Source organism: Mirounga leonina, unplaced genomic scaffold (genome assembly GCF_011800145.1).
Source record: "Mirounga leonina isolate KUSES-001 unplaced genomic scaffold, KU_Mleo_1.0 Mir_366, whole genome shotgun sequence".
NCBI classification, from domain to species: Eukaryota; Metazoa; Chordata; class Mammalia; order Carnivora; family Phocidae; genus Mirounga; species Mirounga leonina.
The window spans coordinates 9,531,419-9,559,350 of record NW_023270709.1 but is presented as its reverse complement, the minus strand read 5'-3'; the positions used below and the strand labels follow the sequence as shown (position 1 = coordinate 9,559,350).

Below are 27,932 nucleotides of genomic sequence, written 5' to 3'. Positions count from 1 at the left end.
GATTTTTAGGTGGACCTCTTAGACTTACCTTTCTGTCATTCTTATCTGCACAGATAACAGATATAAGTTGGAAGTGACTTCAAGAAAGGTAGTCCCACTGCAAGATAATCTTACTGCTAAAAGTACACAACTCTTTCTTAGACCACGCAGCGTGGAAGTATATAGTCTAACATTGAGATGCTCCGTTCAGTTCTGAAGTTAGAATGCTAGAGTACAGACGGGTTTCAGTTTATACACCAACTGTAATCAGTTACTAGTTGGTAACTGGAGTGCACTACTGAAAAAGATTCTGAAACCAAGTCCGCTTGTAGAAAAGGGTACCCAAATCCTTAGTAATGTCTATTTTGTGTGCTTTGAACATTTTGTAATCTTCTGGTTTCTTTTTTTTGTTTGTTTCTTAGATTTTCCAGCGAATAACATTGTGAAGTTCCTAGTAGGCTTTACAAACAAGGGTACAGAAGATTTTATTGTTGAATCCTTAGATGCCTCATTCCGTTATCCTCAGGACTACCAGTTTTATATCCAGAATTTCACAGCTCTTCCTCTGAACACTGTAGTACCACCCCAGAGACAGGCAACTTTTGAATATTCCTTCATTCCTGCAGAGCCCATGGGTGGACGACCCTTTGGTCTAGTCATCAATCTGAACTACAAAGATTTGAATGTAAGGCCCTCTAAACCTTCTTTTTTCTTCTTAAGTTAGATGAGGACAATTGACATTGTTTGATGAATAGTTTTGTATTTATTCATTCAAGTGCCTGTTTATGGTTGGAACTGTGATGGGCAACAGGGAGGCAAAAATAAGTTGCATGTATTTGTCTTCAGGTCTAGAATCCAGTGGGGCAGATAGATACAAACAGGTGATATTCCAGCATAAGTGATACATACTAGAGATGAATGTTAGGGGCTGTAGTAGGAAAGTGGATGTGACTTGAGCTTGAGCCTAAAAGAACAGTAAGCCACACAGTGGAGTCTATTGCTTATTAAGATGTTAAAATATATAGAGTAGTTTGTTTTGTACCTCCATTCATTGCTTGCATTTTGCCCATTTTACTGCTTTTATTTGTAAGTTTTAAGGGCTTTCTGTACTATTTTTCCATAATTTTATATGCTTGTAGATAAAAACATAATCAGATATTTTTAGGATAGAGCAGTGAGGTTTATGGTTTATGAGAACCAAATAGTCTAATATAAGCTTTGTTGTCTTGTGGTTTTTATATATATATATATAAATATATATGAATATGTATTATTGAATATATATTGAATAATATTAATATATTGAATATATATGAATATATATTATTCATTCATATATATATATATATGAATGAGAGAAGCCCACTAGAATTTTACTGCTGGGAGTTGACCTGTAGGTGCCAACTATTACATCCTTCAGATGAGAACACATCTAAACCATTTCCTTTTCAAAAAGTTTTCAGAGAAGGAAATTTCATCCTCTTTTGGACGCTTACTCAACCTTTTCTTCATGTAGTGTCAACATGTTTACTTATGTTAAGATAAATTTCTCATGCTGCAATTAAGTTTTTTTTTTTAAATTAGTGGGTAGAGTTTTTCATCCTTCAAAATATATTAATCTTCCTCAACTTTATAATTAAGCAGTTTGAATGGTTACATATTTTGTCTTGTTTTCAAGCAGAATTAAACTTAATCCAACAGACACATGTGCAGTTTTAGTACCATTTTGAATGTTAATTTGTATCATCAATGTATTCTGATTCCTGGAATTGTCATTGGAGGAATGCAGGTGCAAAGATTTTGAAGTAAACCTTACATAATTAGAGTTTAGCAATAAGTGACAGTTTTGAGAAGTGCTGCCTTAGTGTGAAGCATCAAACACTGGAAACAGCTATCTGTGTATTGTCCCAGTGATTCTTATATTTGAAAACTGAAGCTGTGTTGAACTGACAAAATTATTCCAAGACCGCAACAGAAAAATATTTTGGTACTGAAAATTGCGTTTATTGTAAATTGATTTCCCAATCCATTGTGAATTTAGAACATGGATTTGACTTCTGTTCAAGTGTAGTTCTTAAATCTGCTACTGCAGCTGCTACTATATATATTTTCATGCTCTTCCCCTTTTTTTGGAGGATTATACACAACAGAAGTTATGGCTTCTAGTTTATGGGTGTTCTGTGGGCTTTGCTTCTTTCTGTGCATTTATCCCCTTTTTATTTTACTTCCCTGGTTTCTCACACATTTCCCCTTCCCTGCCCTCACGAAAGCAGAGGACAACTTTAGCAAAGTTGGAGGCATTTTTTATTTTGTGGAAGAAAGTAATATTATAATGTTGAGTCTCTGACTTTGAGTGAGTGTAATTACGTGTGACTTTTTTGAGTCTTACCTAAGTGATTAGAAAGCTGTTTTTTATCTGTTAGGGTAATGGTTTTAAGAAATCTTAAAATCTTTTATTTTTTTCAATGCTGTTGACATTTTTGTGATTTATTTTATTAATAGGGCAATGTATTCCAAGATGCTGTCTTCAATCAAACAGTTACAATTATTGAAAGAGAGGATGGGTTAGATGGAGAAACGTAAGTGAAATCTGCAATATGTAGATCTTGATCTCACAGGGCAGGCCTGGAAGGCTTACTCCTGTCAACATTTGTTTTAATAGTGAAAATGGACCAGACTGTAGATTTTTGTGAAATCCTTTCTATATAAATCCATATTTTAGGTGGTTTTTATAACTATTAATAATGGGAAATGACAAAAATTGTTTAAAAAGATAGTTGGGCGCGCCTGGGTGGCTCAGTCGTTAAGCGTCTGCCTTCGGCTCAGGTCATGATCCCCGGGTCCTAGGATCAAGCCCCACATCGGGCTCCCTGCTCAGCGGGAAGCCTGCTTCTCCCTTTCCCACTCCCCCTGCTTGTGTTCCCTCTCTCGCTGTGTCTCTCTCTGTCAAATAAATAAATAAAATCTTTAAAAAAAAATAAAAAGATAGTTAGCTTTCTGAATGTCCCCTCTTTTCTAAATTCTTTTCTACCTCATGCTCATGAGCTGATCACCAGCATCATCTAAGTTATATACCTCTTCAGTTGCTATTAAAAATATAAACTAGATGTTATCTTAAAAACTGTGTTCTTGGTGAATGAGGATGAGTCATTTGTCACTGTATACCTATATGTAATTGACCAAAAGCAATTTTTAAGTCAAATTATGCAAAATATAATATTTGTGGGAGATAAAACAGTGCAATTATTTTAACTGAGCTTGAGTATAATAAATTATAAGGAAATTTTATTCATTTTAGATCATATAATTGCTTTTTTTGACTAATTGTTCTTAAAGATAAAGTAAATCTGTGAAACTTACTATCTAGATTTAAGTTGAATATAAAATATTATCTTCCTTTGTCCCCCAGGTTATTTGGAAAGCGTATATCATGTTAGAATTATAGTTGTAGGGGCACCTGGGTGGCTCAGATGGTTAAGCGTCTGCCTTCGGCTCAGGTCATGATCCCAGAGTCCTGGGATCGAGCCCCACATCGGGCTCCTGGCTCGGCGGGGAGCCTGCTTCTCTCTCTCCCTCTGCCTCTCTCCCTGCTCATGCTTTCTCTCTCTCTCTCTCTGTCTCAAATGAATAAATAAAATCTTAAAAAAAATTATAGTTGTGATTATAGCTATGGTATTGTTTGAGTTAGAGCAGAATTACAGTTTTAATTAGTTGTGGTGTTTCTTATGAATTAAAGCCAGTTTTTTCTCCTTTTATATCAGAATCTTTATGTATATGTTCCTTGCTGGTCTTGGGCTCTTGGTTGTTGTTGGCCTTCACCAACTCCTGGAATCTAGAAAGGTAATTCTAGATGAATGACTCTTAGCCATACTTCAAAAGTTGTTACCATGCTAAGTATAATCTAGTTATTTGTGGCTTCTTGCTCTCAACTGTGGGCTTGTGTATTTATACATTTGTTATACCTTTTTAAAATAAAACCTGAAGATGAGACCTTGGATATGTGACTTGGATCTGTTCAGACTTCCATACACAAATGCATTTAGGGTCTTTTGGCTACACCCTCCAGAATGATCTTTACTTTTATATTGTAATTCTAAATCATGCTAGAATTTTTATTCCTTAAACTCAGACATAAGATTTCATTGTTCTACTTACTATACTTTTTCATGGATATGTTATTCAACCTAGAAGCAACACAGCTTTTATATTTGCTTTAATACTCTTAACTCTAGGGATAATTTCCATTTAGCAGTTAAATGAGTCTTTTCATTTGAAAAAGAAAATAAATTTGGCTGTATTCTATCAAACTTCTGCTTTTTTGTAAGGGTAGTAAAATGGAAACACTGAAGCACCTGTTATAATCATGGTTTCTCTTTCACTGTATCTTTATCTCTGTGTCCTCCCTGCAAAAAAAAACAAAAAAACAAAAAAACCAAAAAACGGAACAACCCATATTATTCCTCTCAATGGAAAGTATAACAAGATTTGTGTCAAATTTTTATTAAGTACTTGCTCTTTAAAAGAGAAATACTTAGTGCTCAAGTGTTAATTTCCATAACTTACTTTACCTCATTCTCATAATAGCATTTTTGCTATAGATTTATGTATTAGGTATAATGACATCTTCAGTTTTTGTTTTTTTATTTGAATGAAGCCATTTTTAGTTACTTTTCGTGTATTCAGAGTCGTTTTTGGACTGTATACCTAATACTCTTACGTAAATGATTAGGTTTGTTGTTTAAGAGCAAGATTAAGGAAGGAATTGAATCATTTTCTTCCTAGCGGTTTTGCTGCATATACTCCAGGGACAGAGTTTGAGGTTGTTAGCTTAAATGAGATTTAAAATTTTTGTTTTATCTATGCCAACAGTGCAGAAATCTACCTGCCTGCATGCAGTGTTTCAGTAATTATCTTGAATTTTGTTGGATGTTAAAATAAATTTATTCTTTGATTTGATTCCCAAAGGGAAAGAAAATCACTATATAAATAGAAGTTCTTAGTTGGTCCACTTAGAACCACCGACCTATGAATTTTTTATAGCAAAGGAAAAGGCCTTTAAAACCTGAAAATGAATCATTGTGAAGATTTATTCCTTATCATTTATTCTTTATAATTGGTGTTAGGCATGATTTTCTCTCTCTAATTAATAAAATACTTAAGTAGGAATATGTTTTGAAGAGGACGTATTTGTTTAAGATATTTAAATTAGGTAGCTTAATATGCTTTTTTAGTTTTATAGTGAACATTATAATAGAACTCCTTTAAAATAATGTTTTTATGCTCTCTTAGCGCAAGAGACCCATACAGAAGGTAGAGATGGGTACATCAAGTCAGAATGATGTTGACATGAGTTGGATTCCTCAGGAAACTTTGAATCAGATCAGTAAGTACTCTTATAAACTTGGCTGGAAAATTTTTCCCTTAAATGGAAATCAAATTAAGTATTTTAGATATAAAAATGCTTGGTCAGTGCTACTTAACACTCATCTTTTCCATTACTTCTGTAGAATCTAGTGTAATATTAATGAACACTTTAAAATTTTATTCTGAGTAGTATTTTTATGCTTTAATTTAGAATGCTTCCAGATCTGCAGTTTTATATACAAATGTGTGAATTCTCTATATTCCTAATCTTTTCTTGTCTCTTTTTTTCTGTTGCTTCAGTGCAGAGTAGAAGAGGTGAGGCAATTAATTTTTTTAATGGTGTTTGCTATATATAGTACTGGATTTTGTATAGCATATGAATACTTTACAGTAAGTTTAATGAGTAATGGAACAGTTTCCTAGCACTGTATTTATTAGAAAAACTACTAACTACCCACTGTAGTTTCAAAGAATAAACCTAAGACATTGCCTCGTGGTTTACCTAACATATATTTTAGTTTCATTATGTATGAGATTAGCTAAAATATTAATCTTTACGAAAGAATGTACTTAGTGCTCAAGTGTTAATTTCCATAACTTACTTTACCTCATTCTCCTAATAGCATTTTTGCTATAGATTTATGTATTAGGTATAAGGACATCTCCAGTTTTTCTTTTTTCTTCTAATTGTAAATGGACTATTTTGTTTTGTTTTAAGATTTATTTACTTTAGAGAGCCAGCAAGCAAGCTAGTGCGGGGAAGGGCAGAGGGAAACAGAATCTCAAGCAGACTCCGTGCTGAGTGTGGAGCCTGATGTGGGGCTTGATCTCAGGATCCGGAGATCTTGACCTGAGCTGAAACCAAGAGTTGGTTACTCAACTGACTGTGCCATCCAGGGGCCCCGTAAATGGACTTTTTAGAAACATTTATTGTAAGAGTAGTATGACCTCATATTACAAACATTAATAAATAGTACAGAAGTGGAAAAGATCACCACCTGGCTCCACTAATTTCATTTTCTTTAAATAATAGGTGTTTGTTATTCTAAGTATTTTCTGTACATTTACCAGCACATATGTCTGTTGTTTGTGAATATTTTGTACACATGGCATCGTGCTGCATATGCTGTTCTGCCTCCCGAGTTTTCATGTCTTGGATTTTTTTTTATGATAGTGACTTACCTCATTTTTTAAATAACTGGATAGTATTTCTTTATATAAATGTGTCGTGATAAGTTAAACCTATTCTGTATTGAAGGATGCTTATTATTTCCAGTTTTTCATTCTTAAAACTATAATGAATGTTTTTATATAAATATTTATGGGATAATTTCTTATTTTTTAATTGAGATAATTGATATATAATATGAGATTCAGATGTACAGTGTAATGATTCAGTATTTGTATATATAGTGAAATCATCACTACAGTAAGTCTAATTAACCATCTGTTACCACACAGTTAAAAATCTTTTATTTTTTTTTTTAAGATTTATTTATTTACTTGAATGCGTGCACACAAGCAGGGGGAGCGGCAGAGGGAGAGGGAGAAGCAGACTCCCCGCTGAGCAGGGTGCCCAACACAGGGCTTGATCACAGGATTCTGGGATCATGACCTGAGCCAAAGGCAGATACTTAACCGACTGGGCCGCCTGGACACCCCAAATCTTTTTTTTTCTTGTAACAACTTTTAAGATCTACTCTCTTTGCAAACTTTCAAATATACAGTACAGTATTAAAAACTATAGACATCATGATATCCATTCACCCCCATGACTTAGTTATTTTATAGCTGGAAGTTTGTACCTTTTGACCTCCTCCTCCCCTTTCACCCACCCCCCTACCTGGGATACATAATTCCTTAAAAGTAAAATAGGTCTGGGGCACCTGGGTGGCTCAGTTGTTAAGCTGCCTTCGGCTCAGGTCATGATCCCAGGGTCCTGGGATCGAGCCCCGCATCAGGCTCCCTGCTCCGCGGGAAGCCTGCTCCTCCCTCTCCCACTCCCCCTGCTTGTGTTTCCTCTCTCGCTGTGTCTCTCTCTGTCAAATAAATAAATAAAATCTTTTTTTTAAAAAAGTAAAATAGGTCTAAGGTTATGTACATTTTTATTTTTATTTTTGTGAAAAGTCCTATTTCCCTTCCAAAAGATAGCTTATGTTCTCAGCAATGTACAATATTGCCTAATTCTTTTCCACTCTCACCAGTCTTTCTCAAGTATTAAGTATTACCAAATGTTTTAATTTGGCAGTATGGTACAAAATGTTGTCTTTCATTTACAATTAAGAATAAGGTTTGGCGGGGCGCCTGGGTGGCTCAGTCGTTAAGCGTCTGCCTTCGGCTCAGGTCATGATCCCAGGGTCCTGGGATCAAGCCCCGCATAGGGCTCTCTGCTTGGCCGGGAGCCTGCTTCTCCCTCTCCCACTCCCCTTGCTTGTGTTCCCTCTCTAGCTGTCTGTCTCTCTCTCTCTGTCAAATAAATAAAATAAAATCTTTAAAAAAAAAAAAAAAAAAGAATAAGGTTTGGCTTCTTTACACATATATATTGGCCACTTAGTATCTTTCTTGTGAATGGGCTGTTCATGTCCTTTCCAGGGTTACAAAGTGAATTGTTTTCATTATCATTTTCAGGGAGCTTTCTCTATTGAAACATAATTATGGTGTGGTAGTTCCTTTATTAAAAGTGGGTACAAAGCAATAACAGCATAGGAGGGGCCCTCTTCCTGTAGGAGAGAGTAGGGGAGTCATTGATAAAAAGTTGACTTTTGACCAGAGTCTTGAGAAGTTAGGTGAGAAGGAATCTTCAGAGTTTTATGTGCTGTGCTAAGGACTTGGCTTTCCTTCTTGGTAAAAGGCAGCTATCAGTACTTTGAAGCAGAGAAATAACAAATTTCTATTTTTAAAAGAAATTATCATAGTTGTGTGTTGTATGGTTTAGCAAGCAGGAGCTTCTAGAAGTAGGGATACCAGTTAGATGATTTCAATAAAACATCTGAGAAATCCTTAGGGCCTAAGCTAAAGCAGTAGTGACGCGGAGGAAAAGAAACTAGAAAGGTATTTCAGAATTGGAGCAGATTGGGCTTTGGGTAACTTTTTGGATGTTCGAAGGAGGAAGGAGGGAAAAATAATTTTGAGTTTTAGGCATCTGGATGGAAGATGATCCCATTACTGTTAGGGAATATAGGAAGAGTAGCACACATGCATGAGGGGAGAGGAATTGGAACTAGATCTGTTGATCATAAGGAGCCCAGATAAGGATGTCCAGTAAGCATTTGAAAGTTGTATTTAGAGCAGAGGTGAAACAGGATTTGGAGACATTGATGGGGACACCTGGCTGGCTCAGCCTGTGGAGTGTGCAACTCTTGATCTCAGGGTTGTAAGTTCGAGCCCTGCTTTGGGTGTAGAGATTACTTAAAAATAGAATTAAATTAACAGATTTGGAGACATTGGGACATACAGCGTAGGTGTAGCTGAGGTCCCGTGAAATCATTTACCGTAAAATTTAAATAAATCCTTAAATAATCTTTTCTCTTTAAGGACAAGTGTTCCATATTATCCTGATACTCCTCATAGCAAAATATGGAATTGGGTTGTAGGGTAGACTGTGGTCTCTTTATAATGCATCAAAATTATTTATGCAGTCTGGGGCACCTGGGTGGCTCAGTTGGTTAAGCAACTGCCTTCAGCTCAGGTCATGATCCTGGAGTCCCGGGATCGAGTCCCACATCGGGCTCCCTGTTCGGCACGGAATCTGCTTCTCCCTCTGACCTTCCCCCCTCTCATGCTCTCTCTCTTTCTCTAATAAATAAATTAAAAAAAAAAAACTTAAAAAAAAATTATGCAGCCTGCTATGTTTAAAATAAAGGTTCTTCAAAAATAATTAAATTTTAAATGTCTTATACAGAATTGGTTGAAACTTTGAAAAGCATTAAAAGTCACAGTTAAAAAGTAAAGTCACTCTAAGCTGTGGAGCCACACCTCCCAAAGAATTCCTACATGACAAATAGATTGTGGGCGGGGGGGTGGTTTTATAGTATCTTTCTCCCTGACATTGTTGTTCATGAACTTTAAAGCTGAGAATTACTACACTTACAGAGTGTTTGTATTTATGATTGTATTTTCATCGCCAAGTGTCAAGTATTTAGTCTGTCATAACACTGTGCTAGGTTCTGAGTGGGTATAATGAAAAGAATATTACTGTTTTTTCGGGAGTTTACATTTCTACCTGAGGAAGATAAAGCACATTTATGAAATATTTGAGTAATCAGAGATGGTATGTGATATGTGATAGAGTGAATAATACGGACAACTTCTGAATTAGGAAAGAGGACCGTATTAAAATCTAGGGAGGCCTTGTTGAAGGGAAGAATTGAACTTCTGTTGAGCGCCTGCTTGTACCGGGCATTCTCCCTCTGCAAGGTGTGAGGTGCTGTCTTTATTTACTGATGAGAAATTGCTAATGAGGAAATAACTTGCTAAGATTCACAGCTGGATTGTCTCATTCTGAAGCCCATTTGCTTTCCCAGGAAAACTTAAAACTCAAAGATGGATAGAGTTAAAGTCACTAAATGCTTTTTAATGGTACTTGCCGTTCTTGCTCAAAATCTGATTTTGTTTTAGGACCATGTCTTACCACCAAATACAGTTGTATTATTCCTTTTTCCATTTACATGAAACCCCTCATTTTGAAGAAACTTCATAAACAACAGTAAAGTTTCTAAACAGCATTGAGATAATCTGATTTTCCAATTAAGGTGATAAAAGTTTTTATCAAATTCAGGGTTTTGATGCATTGCCCTCTATAGGCTTTTTGAGAGGCATGTTATTTATAAATTGTTACTGGAATTTGAAAATAGCTGGAAGGCAGATAACACTCATACATAATCAGTCCTTTCTCACCATTACTACTTTTAGCAAAGCCTCGGAGCTAAGAGGTCGTAGTTGGAGCCTCATCCTGTGAAATCAAAGGAGTCCTGAGTCCATTTCAGAAATTGGGGGCACAACGAGAGACTCTTAATGATAGAAGACAAACTGAGGGTTGATGGAGGGAGGTGGGTGGAGGATGGGCAGTGGGTGTTGTATGTAAGTAATGAATCACTGAAGTCTACTCCAGAAACCAGGATTGCACTGTATGTTAACTACCTAAAATTTAAATTAAAAAAAATTTTTTTTAACTTGAATAAAATAAATTTTTTAAAATTGGGGGCATAGAAGTTGAGGAAGAAGGGTGTGAAAAAATACATGTGATTAGTAGAAATTTTATTATTTGCCCTTTTTTTTTTTTTTTAAAGTAATCTCTACACCCAACGTGGGGCTCAAACTCACAATCCTGATATCAAGAGTCCCATGCTCTTCTAACTCAGCCAGCCAGGCACTCTGATTATTTGCTCTTTTAGAGTGTAGATTTTTTTTACAGTGACAAGCTACTTCTAAAAAAATTTCAATTTACAAGGAAATAACTCTTTCCTGACAGAAATAACATCACATTTAAAGACTAATTACTTATTTTATTTATTAATAAATAATCACGTTGAAATTTCTTCAGTGGTTTCAGAAATATCCTTTACAACTGGTTTTCACAATATAGGATGATGCATTGCGTCTGGTGGTTCTGTCTTAATTCCCTTTTAATGTATAGCAGCTCAAGAGATTGGCCACTTGACCTGTGGAAAGTGGCTTCTCAAACTTTAATATGTGTACAGATCATTTGAAAATCTTGTTACGGTCCAGGTTGAGATTCCGGTGCTCTTGGCTAGGGCCTAAATGTTGGTGTTTCTAGCAGGCTCCCAGATGATGCCAGTGCTGCTGACCCGTTTATCACCCTGAGGAATGGGACTCGGGGAAAGTCCCATGTTCCAGATTTCTCTGATTGTTTTCTCCTCGTGCCTTTTAGTTAAAATTTCTTTAACTTGGAAGATAAATCTATAGGTTTGATTAGATTGAATCATTTTTGGCTGATAGTATATATCAAAAGTACTTCTCCCTGCATCACATCAGGAAACAGTATCTGATTGTCCCATCATACATGATGCTAAATTGAGCACTAGATTAGGGTAGTAGCCACAGGATCTTCCCGTGTAACCAGGAAAGGGTGGTTGTTTCTGCTTGCAACCTACAAGTTATCTCTGATACTACTTTGGCATCACACAGATACCCAGTTCTGTAAACCATTCACCAGTTGATAATCCTTTCATGAATCAGTAATGTTTCAGAAGTTGTAAGTGATGATTTTTAATTGAAATTTCTTTGATTTTTACTAACTGCCGTTCTTTGATGAAGTAGAGCTCTCCTTCATCAACTGGGACTTTTTGGTTACTTCATGGGAGACAGTTCCTATAGGAAAAGGAGGATAAGTGCTTAATTTTTCCCTTTATTTTCCAGTTTTCAAAAAGTTAGTTTAAAAGCCACCCCAGTGTGACAAACGAGTTTTTTCTAATTTTCTCCTCTGTTTTTTGATTATCATGTATAAACTCAGTTTTTCATAGAATCAGTATATTTTAGTCAGCTGTATTCTTTTTTGATGTTCATATTGTACAGTTTTGACTACTGGTTGCCTTTTTATGCTTGATCTCAACCAAAAGGCTGAGAAGGGTTTACTGATTGCCTTTTTTGAACTGCCTCCAATCTTACCCTTTGGATCTTTGAATGATCCCTTCCTTGCTGGCTCAACAAGATAATCTAGACATTTTGTGCTTGCTCTAAGCATGGAACAAGCTGTTTCTCCAAGGACTCCTGGATGTTAGAAATGAAAATCTAGACTTTAGGAATGTCATTGATACTGGATGACATTGTTTCTAGGTCCATTCTGTGAACTGAGCTAGACAATACATATTTTTTCAAATCCTGAAATCATACTGATATTTTCAGTTCAATTTTAATAATATTTTTACTTAATTTCGATGCTTGTATTTTGTTTCTCTTAACACTTGATTCCTTACTGCAGTAGTTCTCAAACTGTGGCACTCACCAGAACCACCTAGCCAGCTTCTTACCCTTGCTAGGCCCCACCCCCTAGAGTTTCCAACCTAGTAGGTTTGGGTTAGGCCCCAGGATTTGCTAATCCATGTTCTCAGGTGATTTTTGAGGCTGCTGGTCCAGACCATACTTTGAGAACCACCCTTTGAACATGATTTTCTTAGAGTAAAGGCGTTGAGCCAAATTGAAGATAATTTAGGAAAAAATAGCCAGCTCTTTCAAAGATAAGACATGTGCTTTGCATATTTGAGGACAGAATGGAGAAAACCAAGAGAAATTTTGAAGATAATGGAGCAGGAGGTATGCATGGTAGTGGAAGTCTCTTGGGCTTCCAGGAATTTTGGAGAGGGGTAGTGTGAGGACAAATAGGTTTCAGGGGCCACTGTTTAATTTGGCAAGAAATTTTTCTTGTCTCCGTCTCACTCATCAGAACATAAAGGAAGGAAGGGTGGTTTGAAATGATTTGAGCCTGTTACTAATACATTTTTTCCTGATATGTTTTGCATTTCAGATTAGGGTGCTTCCGTTTCCCTCAAGTCTTTTTAACTGTAAATGACAGGTTAAGTGATTTTAATAGAAAATTATAGATCTTTTGTTTAATACTAGTGTTTTAAATGTATACATAAGGCAACCTTAATCAGAAACTTATAAGGATGAAGTCTTTCATGTAATTTGACTTTCTTTTAACTCGGGGATCCATTAGAAAGCTTGCGATTTTTATCTCATTAATTAAAAAAATCCATCTGATGGCTACTTATATAGTATGACTCTCCCAGGTGTGATAGGAAATGGGATAGATTGTGCAGTCTGAGGGGTGGGGTGAGGGACTAGTTTAAGTTTCTGCTAACATTTTGCCTTTGTCTTTTCTAAAAATGAAAAAAGTTGCAGTTTTTCCACAATTAGGTGGCTTTCTGTAACATCTTTCTTTTAAAAGGGCAGGGTGGGCATTTTCAGATCTGCCCCGTGTACTGAATCTCATTAACATCATGTTCCAGTGTTTTTTGTTCTTTCAGTTAAGTGATTTCTTTTTTCATGTAGTTTAAGCTTTGTTCTTAAAAGCTAAAATATTTTGGCCTTAAATAATATGTTAGGTTTTTTTTAAAATAGTTTTTTAGGGTTTTTGGTGGGGCAAGTGGTAAGAGGGGGGTTGTTTTTTCTTTGGCCCAAAAGCATCGTTACACACATCTGTTACTGTTTTTTGCTGAAGTAAAATGCTGCTTGAGGCCCTTGAGGAATTGGGAGCCATTTTCCCAAAAGCCAAATGACTCTAGAATACTATCTTATTCTGTTTCTCATTTATCTGCTTCTATCTGCTGTGCTGAGCAGGTGATGGAGGTTTTTAGACTCACTGTTAAGTTAGGCAGAGTTGGCTGCCTTCCTGGAGTCCAGTTGGTATGTGTTGAAACAGGCATTGCAGGTCCTCTGCAGCTCTTTTTCATGTATTCTCCTACTTAAAACTCTGCTATAGGTGGTTGAAATTGTTGTGAAGTGCTGATTATACTGACTTCAGTCTGCATAGTAACTGCTACATTCACGCAGATGTCAGTCAATTTTTTTTTTTTTGTTAGAACAACTCAGCCAAATAAAATTCGGTTTATTGTTGGGCAACATTGTTTCACACATACATCAAACAGACCAAAAAAAATAAACAGCAACTTCATAGACAAAAAAGGAAAAAAAGAAACCTTTTATCTTTGGCCTTTTTAACCATCTCATACAAACCAACTACTTAATAGTACAGCTAAGTACATACACAAAAAAAGTTACTGGAATGCTCGGAATAAGATTGTTTTTTTGTTGTTTTTGCTTTTTTTTTTTTTTACAAGGTCTTTTTTCTCTTTTGAGATTATAATGAATATGGTCACACCACAAGTAAAGTCAGAAGTAGGATGACTATAGACAGCAAAAAAAAAAAAAATGGCTGTTCAATTCTAAAGTAATTTTGGGGGCACCTGGGTGGCCCAGTCAGTTAAGTGTCTGCCTTCGGCTCAGGTCATGATCTCAGGGTCCTGGGATTGAGCCCCATGTCAGGCTTCCTGCTCAGCGGGGAGTCTGCTTTTCCCTCTCCCTCTGCTGCTCCCCCTGCATGTGCTCTTGCTCTCTCAAATAATCTTAAAAAAATAAATAATGTACATTTTGAGGAGTGCCTGGGTTGGTTAAACATCTGACTCTTGATCTCAGCTCTGGTCTTGATCTCAGTTTGAGCCCCACGTGGAGCCTACTTAAAGTACTTTTTGAATCCTCAAAGATCATATTCATAGTGTATTGTTTATTTTAAAATATCTAGTAATTGGTCAGTTGCATAAAGGCAGTAGTTTTAGTCTAACCTTTCTGAAATCTGATGAAAGTTGTAGGCTTTCTCCATCAGAAAAATGGTTCTATGCTCAATTTTGGGTGAGTTGAGCCCCCCCCAAACGCATCATTAACTAATCTATCTTAATAAGGTCAGTTTTCATGTGATTTACAGACTCAGTCTTAATATTTCATAGTCACTAACTCTAAAGCATATTTTTAAAAAAATTTAGCTGCTAAATACTCTTGATAAACATTTACTCTATATTTTTAAAATACAGTTATGGTGATCTGGCAATTTTAGAAAATAAAAATTAAGATCTTCTAGGTAAAAATTTTTTTTTATACCCATTGTTCATGAAATGCTTACAAAATAAACCCCATACTTTTGGTGTTAAATATTTTTTCCAGCCCTTTTTTTTTTTTTTTTAAAGCTGGAAAACTAATTATAATTTGTAGCTTGTACCACAAAGGGCTTAACTTCCTAATATGTAAAGTGCTCCTAGAAATAAAAAAAGTAGTGGTCAGAGAAGAAGATAATCCTTACTGAAAGAAACATAGGTGACTCCTCGTACTGGATAGGAGTAGAAACTCACCACCAATTTAGCTTTTGTTTAATAAAATCCACTAGGAATCTAATGTAAGGAGATAAAAAGAAAAAAGTATTCAAAGTAGGCTTGTGTATGCAGGATGGTTTGGTTCTGTCTAAAAATTTCCTTTAACCTGCTGTTCGTTCCAGCTAAATTTATGAAATTGCCAAAAATTATGCAAACTGCATGGCTGCATTTATAAATATTAATTTGTAGCCAGTATGGGTGTTTTTAAGCTGCAAATTTCATACCTTTGACACTATTTCTAAAGCATTTACTTACGCACATATAAACATATTAAATTGTAGAATTTAAGATCTTGCTGGTGGCTTCAGGATTCAAGTAACCGAGATTAAACCTTTTCCCACCCTGATCACACAAAGTTTCATTTGAATTGAGTTACTCTTGAAGGATTATTTTAAAGGTTAGTTTAACAACTTATACTAGATAAGAGGCATTTATTACTAGGGTATTTTTTGCATGTGTGGTGTTTTTTTTTTTTTTTAAACTTAGTGGTAAAGTTGAAGAAAAATGCCTTTTTAAAGGTCTTTTGAATCCATCATATTTACAATAAGCAAGTTAAAACTTTCTCTTTTCTTCCAGATAAAGCTTCACCAAGAAGGTTGCCCAGGAAACGGGCACAGAAGAGATCAGTGGGATCTGATGAGTAAATGTCCCTTTGTGCAACAATTCAGTCTTTACTTAACCTGCCCTAATGTTTTTCGGCCTGATGGGAGTTAGTGCAGAGAAGCCATATCACCATAGAAGGCAACTACTGCTTATGTGTGGACTGAGCCATCAGAGTCTGTGGCGATAATATTACTGAAAATGCACTGCATTCATTTTTCTAAAGTAACAGATTTGGGTTTTTTTAAGCCATTAAAATATATGTGTGTGCGTGTGTATGTCTGTGAGCAGTTGGTGTTACCAGAATCATTGTTGAACTACCTGAAGCCTGCCTTTAGAATACTAAATATAATGCTGTTGTCTCTTTTTGACATTTTCTCATATTTCCCGCAAAACTCAGTATTTGTCCAATATGATGGTCAATGTCCTGCCTTAGACTGTTTTAAAGAAAACAGTTTGTTTCTTTCTTAGAATTCCTCAAATCCATTTGGTGGCGCAAATTAGTATTTTGTTATTGTTGCTGTTTTACAACTAGTATTCTAAAGGCACAAACAGGAGTAGCTGCTTTTTAGCAGTAGAACTGTTTTGGTATTTTGCTGCTGTTTACTATAATGCGCACCTTCAGAAAACTTCCCAAATGAGTCCAAGGACTTTGGGGATTTCTAGCAAGCAAAATTGTGAAGCATGAGAATTCTGATTTTGATATATAAAACCACCTCACCCTCTTTTTCTTTTTTTACCTTTTTTTTTTTTTTAAAGAAACTGGTACATTTGTGGGACCTGAGTTGTGCTATCCATTGTTGTTTTATTTCTGACCCACTTAGTTCTTTTTGTTTTTTTTAAGAGATCATATTTTTTCCTTAATAGTATCTTGCTTGAGAAAAATTGCCTTTGTCTATAGACTTAAGCAAAAAGTCAGTTTATAGGGGCAGAGATATATTACAAGTAATACTAATCTGTAAAAAAAAAAAAAAAAAAAAGTTGGCTATTTTTTTAAGTAGTTAACCAATTGGTTTTTATCTAATCTTTTGGGTATTTTGTTCAGAGAAACTTTTTTTAGTTAATCTGAAGAATTCCAAAATTTTAAGTACTTAAGATCTCAGAACCAAAATTAAATTGGACTTCATAAAATCCTGTTAGAGTCACTCTTGTCCTAGTAGTAAATTAAGTTTGGCATTATTGTCAGACTGGATAAAGGGTAAAGTAAAATAGTACAAACAGATAAGAGGCCTTTCCCCTCTGTTTTTAAGCCATATTCTCCCACATATATTTTGTAAAGAAATGGTAAATGAAATTCTAGTGGCTATTTAATTCCTGATCTGTCCTAATACAATGAACTGACCCCTCCCCCCCATGTCTTTATAATCCCCACCCATGCCCACATGAAACCACAGCAAAACAAGACACACAAAAAATCTTACCAAGTTCTTTAAGTATTTAAACATCTGAGCCAAAGCCTATGACAATAGAAGTTATTATTGTATAGTTGTTAATCACTTTGCAAGTAGGGGCTAAGGTGTCAAATTATCTATATTGGTATTGCTGAACTATAAGCATTCTATACCTGTAATATAAAGTGTTTGAGTTTTTAATTGGGCTGTATGATCAGTAGCTTATTTTGAAAAAGCTCTATGAGCTGTAAAAACTGCATGTTTTTTGTTTAATGTAATATAGGAGACCCTCCTATATTCCTTCTCAAGGAATATATTTCAAAACATTGTTTTGTGAATTCCTAAGTTTGTGAAACTATTAGAACATAAGGCAGTGAGGTGTAATTACACAATTTAAATGGTTTCTAGACAGTTGCATGGAGTACTTGGTGGGACTTAGGCACTGGCAAAGCCACACTGAGTTACAGGTGCCGGCCCTTCTGACTCCTAAGGAATTTGCCTTACATGCTAGCCTTTCCACTGCTGAGGTTCAAATTAGTGCCTCAGAAATCCTTTGTCACGTTTTATTTTTTAGCATCCATTGGGAACAGTTGAAAACTTAAATCCTCAACTGCCAGGGTCTTCTATAGAATCAGTATGTGTTTAGCAGAAAACTAACTCCGTAATGAATGGAATTCAATTCCACACATGGTTTGTTCAAGCACACTTAATAAGTAGCCTATTTTTTAAATGTCTTTTTTAAATGTAAATATTTGGATGAAGTTTTTAAAGTTTGTTTTGATATATTCATTTGCTACACCAACCATGGTTTCAGAATTCACCTTTTGAGCTAATTGGTTTCAGAATCTGTAAAATGAACCAAGAATCTTGTATATCAAACCTGTCACGCAGACATGTGAGAATAATGTGTTCATAAAGCATGGATCTTGCTTTGGTTGTATAGCTTCATCATTCATTTCACGGTCTTATGTAGTGAGTGACTTTTCAGACTACCCCTGCCCTCTGAAGTGTTGTCTGAGCAGGGTGGTGGGGCGGGAATGGGACCTACAAGATCCTGAGGAAGACAGAAGTCAGAAGAAAAGGAACATAGACTTGATTTTAGTAGTTTTTAAATTTAAGTAAGTTTCAGAAGGTAGTGACTTTGATAGGAGGAAAAGGCAAATTTAGGTCTTAAGAAAAAAAAAACAACAACATTAAAAAGCCACTGCCTTAAAGGTGTATTTGCAGTGCATTAGCCTATAATTGTCTTTGCCTCTGTTGCGGAGTAGTTAATAGTGGTAATGTGACCTTGAAATCTTTGTTTAATGACTTAACATTATTTTGGAGGTACAGTAGTAGGTAAATGTAATATGTCAGTCTCTCATACAGCATTCATCTTTTTTTGGTACAATAATAGCCATACCCTTGGTTGGAAGAAAAAAGAAACTTGGTTAGTGCATTTAAATAATGATGTCATTTTTAATTTTTTTTTTTTTTACCTTGAACTTGGCAGTACACATTGTCTCTCACCAGGATTTTGATAGGTCCTTGGTTTTTCCTTATTTTAGTTCCAAAATTAGATGTTAGCTTAAATTTAAAAATTTAAATCTGTATTTCCAGGTACACTTGAAATAATTTGCCACACTTTTGGACAGCATCATTTATAGCTGTAAAATAATACATTTGTTATAGTTTTACTAAATAAAATCCTACTTTGAACTAATATTTCCAGCTTAGTGAAGAGCAGCCTGACCTCTCAGCCCCTCACTACTAGCATAAAGCGGAATATTCGGATAGTACGAGGCAAGAACAGAACTGACCTGCAAACTTCTCAACAGTTTCTTTAGGCCTCATAGAGAACTGTACCAGTTAATATTTGTATGATTTTAATTCTTTGTTTACACAAAAGCCTAGACTTTCATAGTAATTAATTCTATATGTAATCTGAAGTTCTGGAGTTTTCCCTTTTTCAGACTTGGGAATTATTTCTTGAGGTTCGGGTACCATTTAGCAGCTTTTTTAAAGGCAGTAGAAAAGGAACTCATTTATTAAACATCAGCCATAGATTGTGTTCTCTTGGGCCTTTCCATTCATCTTCTAATAAACCTTCACAGCAACTGAAGGAAGGTGATTCTCACTTTATAGATGGAAAAAACAAAACCTCCTGAATTTAAGTAGCTTATGCAAGGTGTTACATATTGAATTTAGATTCAGAGCTATTTCTAAAACTCCCACATTCTTTCCCCTGCATCATGTTTAAGATGGAAATTTTATGAAACCAAGCATTTGGGCAGCTTAAAAATACTTGGTTTTCCAGAATTCAGCAACTGAAAAGGTCCAATAAACTCAGTACTTAATATACTGTACCTTTACTTGTACTATACAGTAGTATATAAATGCCACTCAACTCCAGAATACTATAAAATAACGCCAAAGAGTCTTCTGAGCTGTTACAAATCGATTTGTGTGTTTGGTGTATACGTATAATTTGAAATTTTTTATATAATTCAGTTATCCACAGTACCCTATTTAATCTTGATAATGACACCTCTTTAAATACCCTTGATTAACAAAATCATGGTCTTCAAAAACATTTTAAGATTGATATGCTAGTTTGGCGGATTTTCAAGTTTTAAAGGGTTGAAGATTCATCTTCATGTTAAAAGATGAGAGTGAAGTACAGTTGACCTCTGAACAACGGTTTTGAACTGCATGGGTCCACTTATACATGGATTTTTTTCAATAAATACAGTTCTGTAAATGTATTTCCTCTTACGATTTTCTTAATCTTTTCTAGCTTTATTGTAGCGATATCGTATATAATACATATACAAAATGTGTGTTAATCAACTATATTATTGGTAATGGTTCTGGTCAACAGTAGGCTATTAGTAGTTATGTTTTTGAGGAGTCAAAAGTTGTATGTGGATTTTTGACTGTGCCAGGATCAGCACCCTGAAGCCCACATTCAAGGGTCAACTGTACTCGTTCTTGGGTTATACAACTACACAAAACCGGGATTGTAGATTAGGCTTCTGTCTTCTTTCTGTTCAAGTGTGGATTTCCCTTAAGAGGCACCGTGGAGCATTAGAAAAGAAAATCCAGTATCCTCTAGAAAACTTGAAGATCAACCCTTACGTAGATTTTTGTTATAGTACCTGTGACGATCTGTCACCTTGTGTGGTATGTCTGTCTGTCTGCGGACCGTGAGTTCTGCATCTTATTTGCATTTTATCCCCAGTTTCTAGCTTGCAGTTTTCATGTGGAAGCCTTATCACAAGTGTTTAAAGAATGAGAAAATGTGGGCCAGTTTTCTTTGTCATTCTTCCATGGGATTGTGTTTAGAAGTGTTCTTGGTGATAACCCAGTATCATTGGCAATTCTGTGAGGTTGAACAAAGACGGTATGGTTTGCTAGCCTTTGGATTGGGAATATAGTCCACCCTGCCCACTAAAGTGTGACCTTGAGAAGGCAGCTCATCTGTGGAGTCTTGATGTGTTCTTTTTAAATTGAGAGATACTTGAAGTGTCCCAAATTGATTGTTACCTACAAACCCTTAATACAGTGTTACTGAATGATTCTTAAATTTAGTTAGCAAACCCAGAAAGAACTAAGGTATGTAATGGACTCCTCTGTGGCTGCCTGGGTTCAAATTCCAGCTCTCTTAGTTAGAGTCAAGTTACATCATCTCATTGACTTCAGTTTTGGGTGCCTACCTTTTAGAGTTGCTAGCCGTTCAGAACTTTGCCTGGCACATCAGAAGCTACGTAAGTGATTGCTACTGCTGTTGTAAAGCTCCATACTGTTGTAACATCCCGGGAAGCATATGAGTGAGAGGTGTACATGGTACTTTTTGGACTTCAACATGGATAGTAGTCAAATTCTGTAGAGGAAAGCTAAATAGTGGTATTTTTTTTAGCTAAAGAGTGAAAGTCTTAAGATGGACATGTAATGTGGCTAGCTCTCTGGATATAATAAGGAACCAGAGCAATAGGGCTGCCAAGGGGGGGTTTTATTGTAACTATTCGAGCCTGCCCATCAGACTGAGAATTACCTTTTTCAGAGCACTTGGGGCGGCTGCCATGTTCTCCAGCGATGGCGCTGCTACTCCAAACAATTTTTAAATTCCTCCCAGAATTTCTTTGAGCTTCACACAGAGCTACCCAAAGAGAATCAGTCTTATTTGTGTATTTTCAGAAATCCATTTGATCATCTATCTTAGATTTGTCAAAATAGGTGCTGAGGTTCTAAAAGCATGTTAGAAAGGAGTGTGGGAAATATTTTCATCAAGCATAGTGTTCACATTGAGCAGGTACATCAAACATCTGCTCTGTGTTCTACCACATACGTTCTTATTCAATCCTCACAACTACCCCAGCTAACCCCATTATCCATGATGCAACCACTTCAAGGAGCCCAGAGGCACCCATGGTGCAGATTTGGTCCATTGCTGCCTCCAGCTTTGTTGGAACAAGACCTGTGAATCCTCGGACAGGGAGCACCTTCACATTCACACACAAAATCTACCTACCTGTGTTCTAGTTGCATCGCTTAGGATTTGCTTGATATTTTCTCTGAGGTAGATACGTTCTTATTTTCTTGTGCTATCACAGCCAAAAGTCAAGATAGGTTTATCAATACTCTGGACAGTGGCTCTTTTAAGAGGACCTGTTGCCATCATCCGAGGTAAAAGATTGAAAGTCGTTGGTCCTCAGTACACATAAAAACAGGACTTCATCCCTTGAACTCTCCTGAGCAGTTCATTATTAGAGTCACGTGTATTTTAAGGTCTTGTATTTAATACCTCAAACTGTTCATAATCGAGTGAGCTTTTCATGGCCGAAAATCATGGTTATGTATCTCCATTCGCCACTGCAAGCTGCTGGCACTCTGTGTCTCCACTCAGCGGGAAACCAGATCTAGAGCAGGCTGTGGTCTGCCTGTCCTGAAGCCGTCTGCAGAGATGGTAGTGGCAGGAGGACCCCGCGCGGTAGTCTGAGAGTGGCCTAGCTTGACTCCCTAGTTGAAGTCCACCTGGGTAACCCACGTCTGGTTTAGACTGAAGCCTCTACCTGGAAGTAATCTCCTTTCGGGAACCACTGGTAAGATCCTGTGACCCTTTGGTCACTATGGTGACTTCTCACGTGGCTGATGGCCTGATAGTCTGGTTTCAAGGAAAAATCCTGGATGGGCTGTCTACACAAGGCGTTCAGAGCTGTTACAGGGCCTTCTTCATTGTCATCAATCCTCTCTTTCAGATTCTTGAGACTTCTGTCTCCAGATGTGCACCCCATCGTCCTCACCATCTCTGACTTTTTTCCTTTTGTGCCCACCTATACAAAAACCCTCCTGTCTTAAGTCTTTTACATGATACTCTTGCCCCTCTCACTGCATTCCTGTTTTGTTGTTTTCTCTCCTTGTCAAAGTATCTCAACACTATTGGCTGCTTTTTCTTCACTAGGCTTTCAGTCTTTTAAATTTCTTTCTAATTAGCTTCTGTGCCAAAAACCTGTTCTCGGGATCTCATGGTTCCCTATTTGCCATCCTTCTGCACTCTGAATTCTCTGGCCTTGACTTGTGCAATTAACTCACTGACCACCAGCCCCCTCAAAAGTTCCTCTTCACTTCTGTGATGTTCTTGCCTCCTTTTCTTATCTCCACTGACTAACCCCAAACTCAGGCTCTTTGTCCTTCTCTCTGTGCTCGCATTGGAGAGCTTTATCTGCTAACTGTTTATTACCTTAGTCCTCACTTATTTTCCTGGTGCCATTCTAACTGCCTGTGACTGGTTTTCACTTAAACTTTCTATTGTAACCCCAAACAAACAAGTCACAAATGTTTATTTCCCTCCATAAATCTCCCCAATCTTAACTTCTCACCATTCTCCAGTAACATGGCTCCCATTTGTCCAATATGAAATCTTAAAAAGTCCAAGTACAGTCATTTGCACATAAGCATTTAATAAATTCTTACTAATTTTAGCTCTGCTATGAGTTAAATTAGATTGCAGTTCTCTCCACTTCATAATCTAACAATTTCAGAACTTCGAAGACATCTGAACTCATTCATTATAGGCAAAATACCTTTGGTTCCAGATAATTTTTTTATATTTCCTAATTCATTGCAGGAGGTCTTGGGTTTGCTATTTTAATTCTAGTGCTTTCAGACTTGGAATGTGATTTCTGGCATATTTTCATCAGGTTATTTATGACCGCTTTCTTCCTCAGGCTTTATTTGGTGGCTAAGGATGTTCTCTGGCTGTCATTCAGGACTACTTAATGAAAGTGGGCCTGATTAATCCATAACTTTTTTGTGCGCCTTTGAGAAATGTTCCTGCTCTGTGAGTATCTGGAAATCACAGTTTTTCCAGTTTGGTAAACCCAAGGGTAGTACCCCTCTTCTTTGTTATTTCCATTGGTCTAGCAAAACACACCTAAACCGGTCTGCTGTCCTGTAAAATGCATTTTTAAATCTACATGTCCCGCAGTTAAAGCTGGTCCTGAAAGTATTTGTACACAGAACACCTAAAGTGGTACTGCCTATTATTGCTAGGTCTTAAACGTTAGAAGCACAAAGTGAATCCGAAATACTAAGGAAAAAAAAAAAAAGTAGTACAATATTGATCTTAATTTTCCCCTGGGATTTGTAAAAAGAAAAAAGCCTCACACATTTTCTAAAAGCTTTTAAAATTCTGACATTTCAAGTAAGAAAATCTTGTTTTAGAATAAAGATGATTTAAGATGACTTTTATTTGTGCTGTTTGTCAGCTAGTTGACTTTTCAGGTGATGGTCATAAGACACCCCTCCACCCAATACTCACACACATATTGAGAGTTTGGGTTCCCAGCAATTGTACAGACCGCATATCCTGACCTGAATTTTAAACATTTTTAAACAAGCAGAGAGAGGTGTCTTTGATTTAACTTCCTCATCTATGTTGATGAGTCAGTACCTAGAATTTCCTTTTCAAGATTTTATTGTAAGCGATAGAGCTGAATGTGTTCTTCATAGAAAAAGTATGGAGAGCTCCAAAAAACTTTGGAGATACAGTGTAGCTATGTAATGTTTTTAGTCTTTCCTAAAGGAAAAAATGAATCAAAAAATATTAGGACAGTAAGAACCAGCATTTTTAATTTCTTGTCCACAACGCTTGGAACACTCAGTATTAAATGTCAGATTAGTCCCAAGTCCGAAGAGCAATATATATACAAGATGCTAAAGCAGTTTTTGTGGTACGGTGGTAGATTTTATTTTTCCTTTTCAAAAATGTTCAAAATGCTTCTATTTTATAATGGAGGAAACATGTTAAATTTATCTGAGCCTCCTACAATGAGTATAATAATCACAATGGTTGTGGGCAGCTTCGCTGTAGCTCAGAAAATGAGCCAATTTAAAAACCTTGGATGTATTGTGACTTTACATATTCAGAGAAAATGAAGATTATTGGTGGAAAATCCTTGAGAGTATTTTTCCTTTTTTCCTTAAAGGAACTCCAGCTTCCCATGAGTTGTTTTTTTTAATTGATCAACTACATCTGCAGCTGAGTTTGTGCCAGGCACTGTGTTGAGTGCGGCCCCTCCTGCCCCACCCTTTGCCTCCCAGTCCCTGTGCCCACGTTGACCCAGTGAGTCCAGTCCTGCCCCTCGTCTGGCCTCCAGTCACACTCCCGTGAACATGGAGACCACCGTCGTCCACGGGGATCTGGTCCTCCCCTGCCTCTCACCCCTCCTCTGCTGCTCCCCCTGGCCCCCAGCCTTGGCCATGATTCCCTCTACCCAGGTCCCCACCCACACGTGATCCTTGCCTGTCCGTCCTCCCCGATCCACTCCCCTCGTCCGAGGCATCAACTCAAGCATCTGCGCCACAGCAGTTTCTAACTGTCCATCTACCCTCACCACTATCTGAAACTACCTTGTTCTTCCGTTGTCTGTCGCCCCCGTTTGAAGAATTGTATTTACCAGATCACCAAGTCTTAAAATAGTACCTGACACATGACAAATGTTTTAATAAATATGAATTATCATCCCAGCCATACAGTGAAGTAGGTATATCCTCATTTTGTAAACGAGGAACCGGAATACATAAGTAACTTACTAAAAACCTCTCAGCTACTAAGTGACAAAGCTGAGACCAGAGCACAGACATGTCTGTGTCCAGAACCTTCACATGATTCTCCTGTCTCCCCCATGATATGGAAGGTTTCCAGGTGGGAGCCCGGTCACCATTTCCCGAAAACCCAGGAGGAAATAGGTTGAATTGCTGTGCCCGAGTCTTGGTTTCACCTGTACAGACACGACGAGACTTCCAGGCTCATGTGGCAGACAACCACACCTGGAGGGTTCTAGAGAAGAGGCCAGAATGGCCTCTTGCTTGTACATTGCAGCTCCGGCAGGAAGCATTTACCAACACAAAACTCAGGAGACTGGCAAGCAAGTGCCCAAGAGTTGCTGTAAGTGTGGCTCAGGTGAAATCCCGTAGGTGAGTTCTAGAAAAGGAAGCGAAACAATAGGGAAATCACAGTCAGTTCCCAAACGGAGTGAACCGTAACCTTAAATATTTTTTTGTTAAATTTTTTCTGTATAACTTAGCAAATCCTACCAAGTTGAGACAATTCGATAAGCTATCGTAGATGTTCAAAAGCTGCTCACCAGCCATTACAAGATCACCGTGAGGAAAGACTGAAGAAGATAGAAGTACAAGCCCTGTTGAGGTAGTATTTCATGTCAAGGGACTAGCTGTGTTAAGATCCTTTTAGTTACTAAGTTTGTGATAAGGGAGTAAGTAATTACTTCTGTGTTTTGGGTTTCATAATTTTAAATCAGTAGTACTCTTCTTCTGGAATTCTCCAAATGATAGGAAAACCCTTGAAAGTGTAACCATTATTCCCAGGCCAGCCTGGATACCTGTCTGCATGGGTGTGTTTTGCTGCCCCCTGCTGCTCACAGTTGGTACAGCAGGGAAGGGTTCCTGAGCAGGGCTGCCCGTGGCGTTGCTAGAAAGGTGAAGAAGGACTGGGAAGAAGACAGACTGTTAGGCACTTTTCTCTCCTAAAGCAAACTACTGCTCCAGCCGATGCAACCCAACCAGCCTCTGTACCCCACCCCCCACCCCAAACGAAGCATCAAATTAAAGTGAAAAATACTGCTTTTGCTAAGATGTCAATGAAATGATTCGGATTTTTAAGTTATTTGAATGATCCTGTCAGTGGAACGATGAATGCTGTACAAGACAGCCCTGTGCGTCGTCTGTGGTGCTGGCCAAGCACCCCTCTGCTTCGCCTCCAGCACGCACACACACACACACACACACGTTCACTTCAGATGAACTAATCAAGTATTTTCACTCGGACATCCGTGCTATTGGTATTCGATTTTTTTTTTAAAGATTTTATCTATTTCACAGAGAGAGACAGCGAGAGAGGGAACACAAGCAGGGGGAGTGGGAGAGGGCGAAGCAGGCTTCCCGCGGAGCAGAGAACCCGATGTGGGACTCAAGGCTCACCCATTTAGTGGCTGGATAACCTTAGACGAGCCACTTAACTGGTCTCAGCCTGCTTCTGTAAAATGGGATAATAGTACTGGAGTTACTAGTTACTAATATTCAATGAATATTTATATAGCCCTCCCTGTATGTCAAGTGTCCAGCTTTTTGCCCAGTGCAAGACTCTCTTCCATAACCCCCTCTACGGACACCTCCGCTGGGCCAGGCACCCACTCCCATCCTTGGACAGCTCAACTATTAGACAATTCTTTCTTCAACCCAAATCAGCCTCCTCGTGGTCTGCGTCCCAGTTCTGCTCTCCAGATGATCTTAGAAAAAAATCTGCTTGCTTTCCCTTATGATAGATAGTCCATGTATTTGAAGAGACTTTCCTTTGTTGAAAGGCATCTTTTATCCAGGTTAAAGTAAAAAGTAATAATAACCACTTCAACCTACCTGGATTTTTTTTTCTAAAATATTCCCATCATTTTTTTTCCCCAAGGGAACACTGTCTTTATTAAGATGATGGGAAACACCTAGCTACTTAAAATCTTATATACTTTATTGAATAAAGTCAAGGTCCAAAATATTTGTGATTAAGGATGGAAATAATTGCCCTTTGTTCTCTCCCTCCAAAATGCATCACTTCAACAGTTATTTGCCCTCAGGCAGCATTCGCGAATGCAATTGCCCAGAAGATTGCAGGGGCGAGGCTCGCTTAAAGCGCAGTGTTCAGGGCGTCGTCCCCAGCGCTTCTGACTCTTGCTCTGGGCTGGGGCCCAGGAATCTGTATTTGGATCATGAGCGTACCCAGTGCTCCCGCATACTGCGGCGTGCCCCAGGAGAGCCAGGGGTCCCACCTGAAGGCGTTGCCTGGTGCAAAGTAATGAGCCCATCTGCCCTGTTGCCTCTGGGAGCCCCTGACTCGCTGAATGGCAGGATGGCATATACTGTACCACAGACAGCGATGCTTTGCCAGGCCCTGCGTGCTCTCCTTCTGCTTGTACGGAGATGGGGCTGCTTCACCTGCCCTTTCCTATCGTTCCTGCCCTCTTGCTGGATGCCCCAGAGGGCGGCTGAAGGCGGCGGTGCCTGACCCTTTGAGCACTTCCTGTGACCCAGGGACTCTTCTAGGCGTTTTACTTGTGTTCACTCGTGTCCTTGCCAGGGCCCCCTGCCCTATGAGAAAGGTTCTAATCCCATCGTGTTACAGCCAAAGAAATGGAGGCAGAGATCGAGAAAGCAAACTGCCCACTGT

The 27,932-nt window shown here is 37.6% G+C and overlaps 1 protein-coding gene across 2 annotated transcripts in view; it reads left to right on the top strand.

Moving 5' to 3' along the window:
- The window catches only part of SSR1 (signal sequence receptor subunit 1), a 38,693-nt gene that overhangs the window by 7,845 nt on the left and 2,916 nt on the right, over positions 1-27,932 (top strand). The window contains exons 4-8 of one of the 2 annotated variants that reach the window (XM_035030810.1): positions 402-664; positions 2,482-2,558; positions 3,741-3,819; positions 5,269-5,362; positions 15,801-15,864. In XM_035030810.1, coding sequence (XP_034886701.1) covers positions 402-664; positions 2,482-2,558; positions 3,741-3,819; positions 5,269-5,362; positions 15,801-15,864 — 577 coding nt within the window. Of the gene's footprint in view, positions 1-401; positions 665-2,481; positions 2,559-3,740; positions 3,820-5,268; positions 5,363-15,800; positions 19,960-27,932 lie in introns of those variants that run through there. The other variant, XM_035030811.1, reaches the window with a different exon arrangement.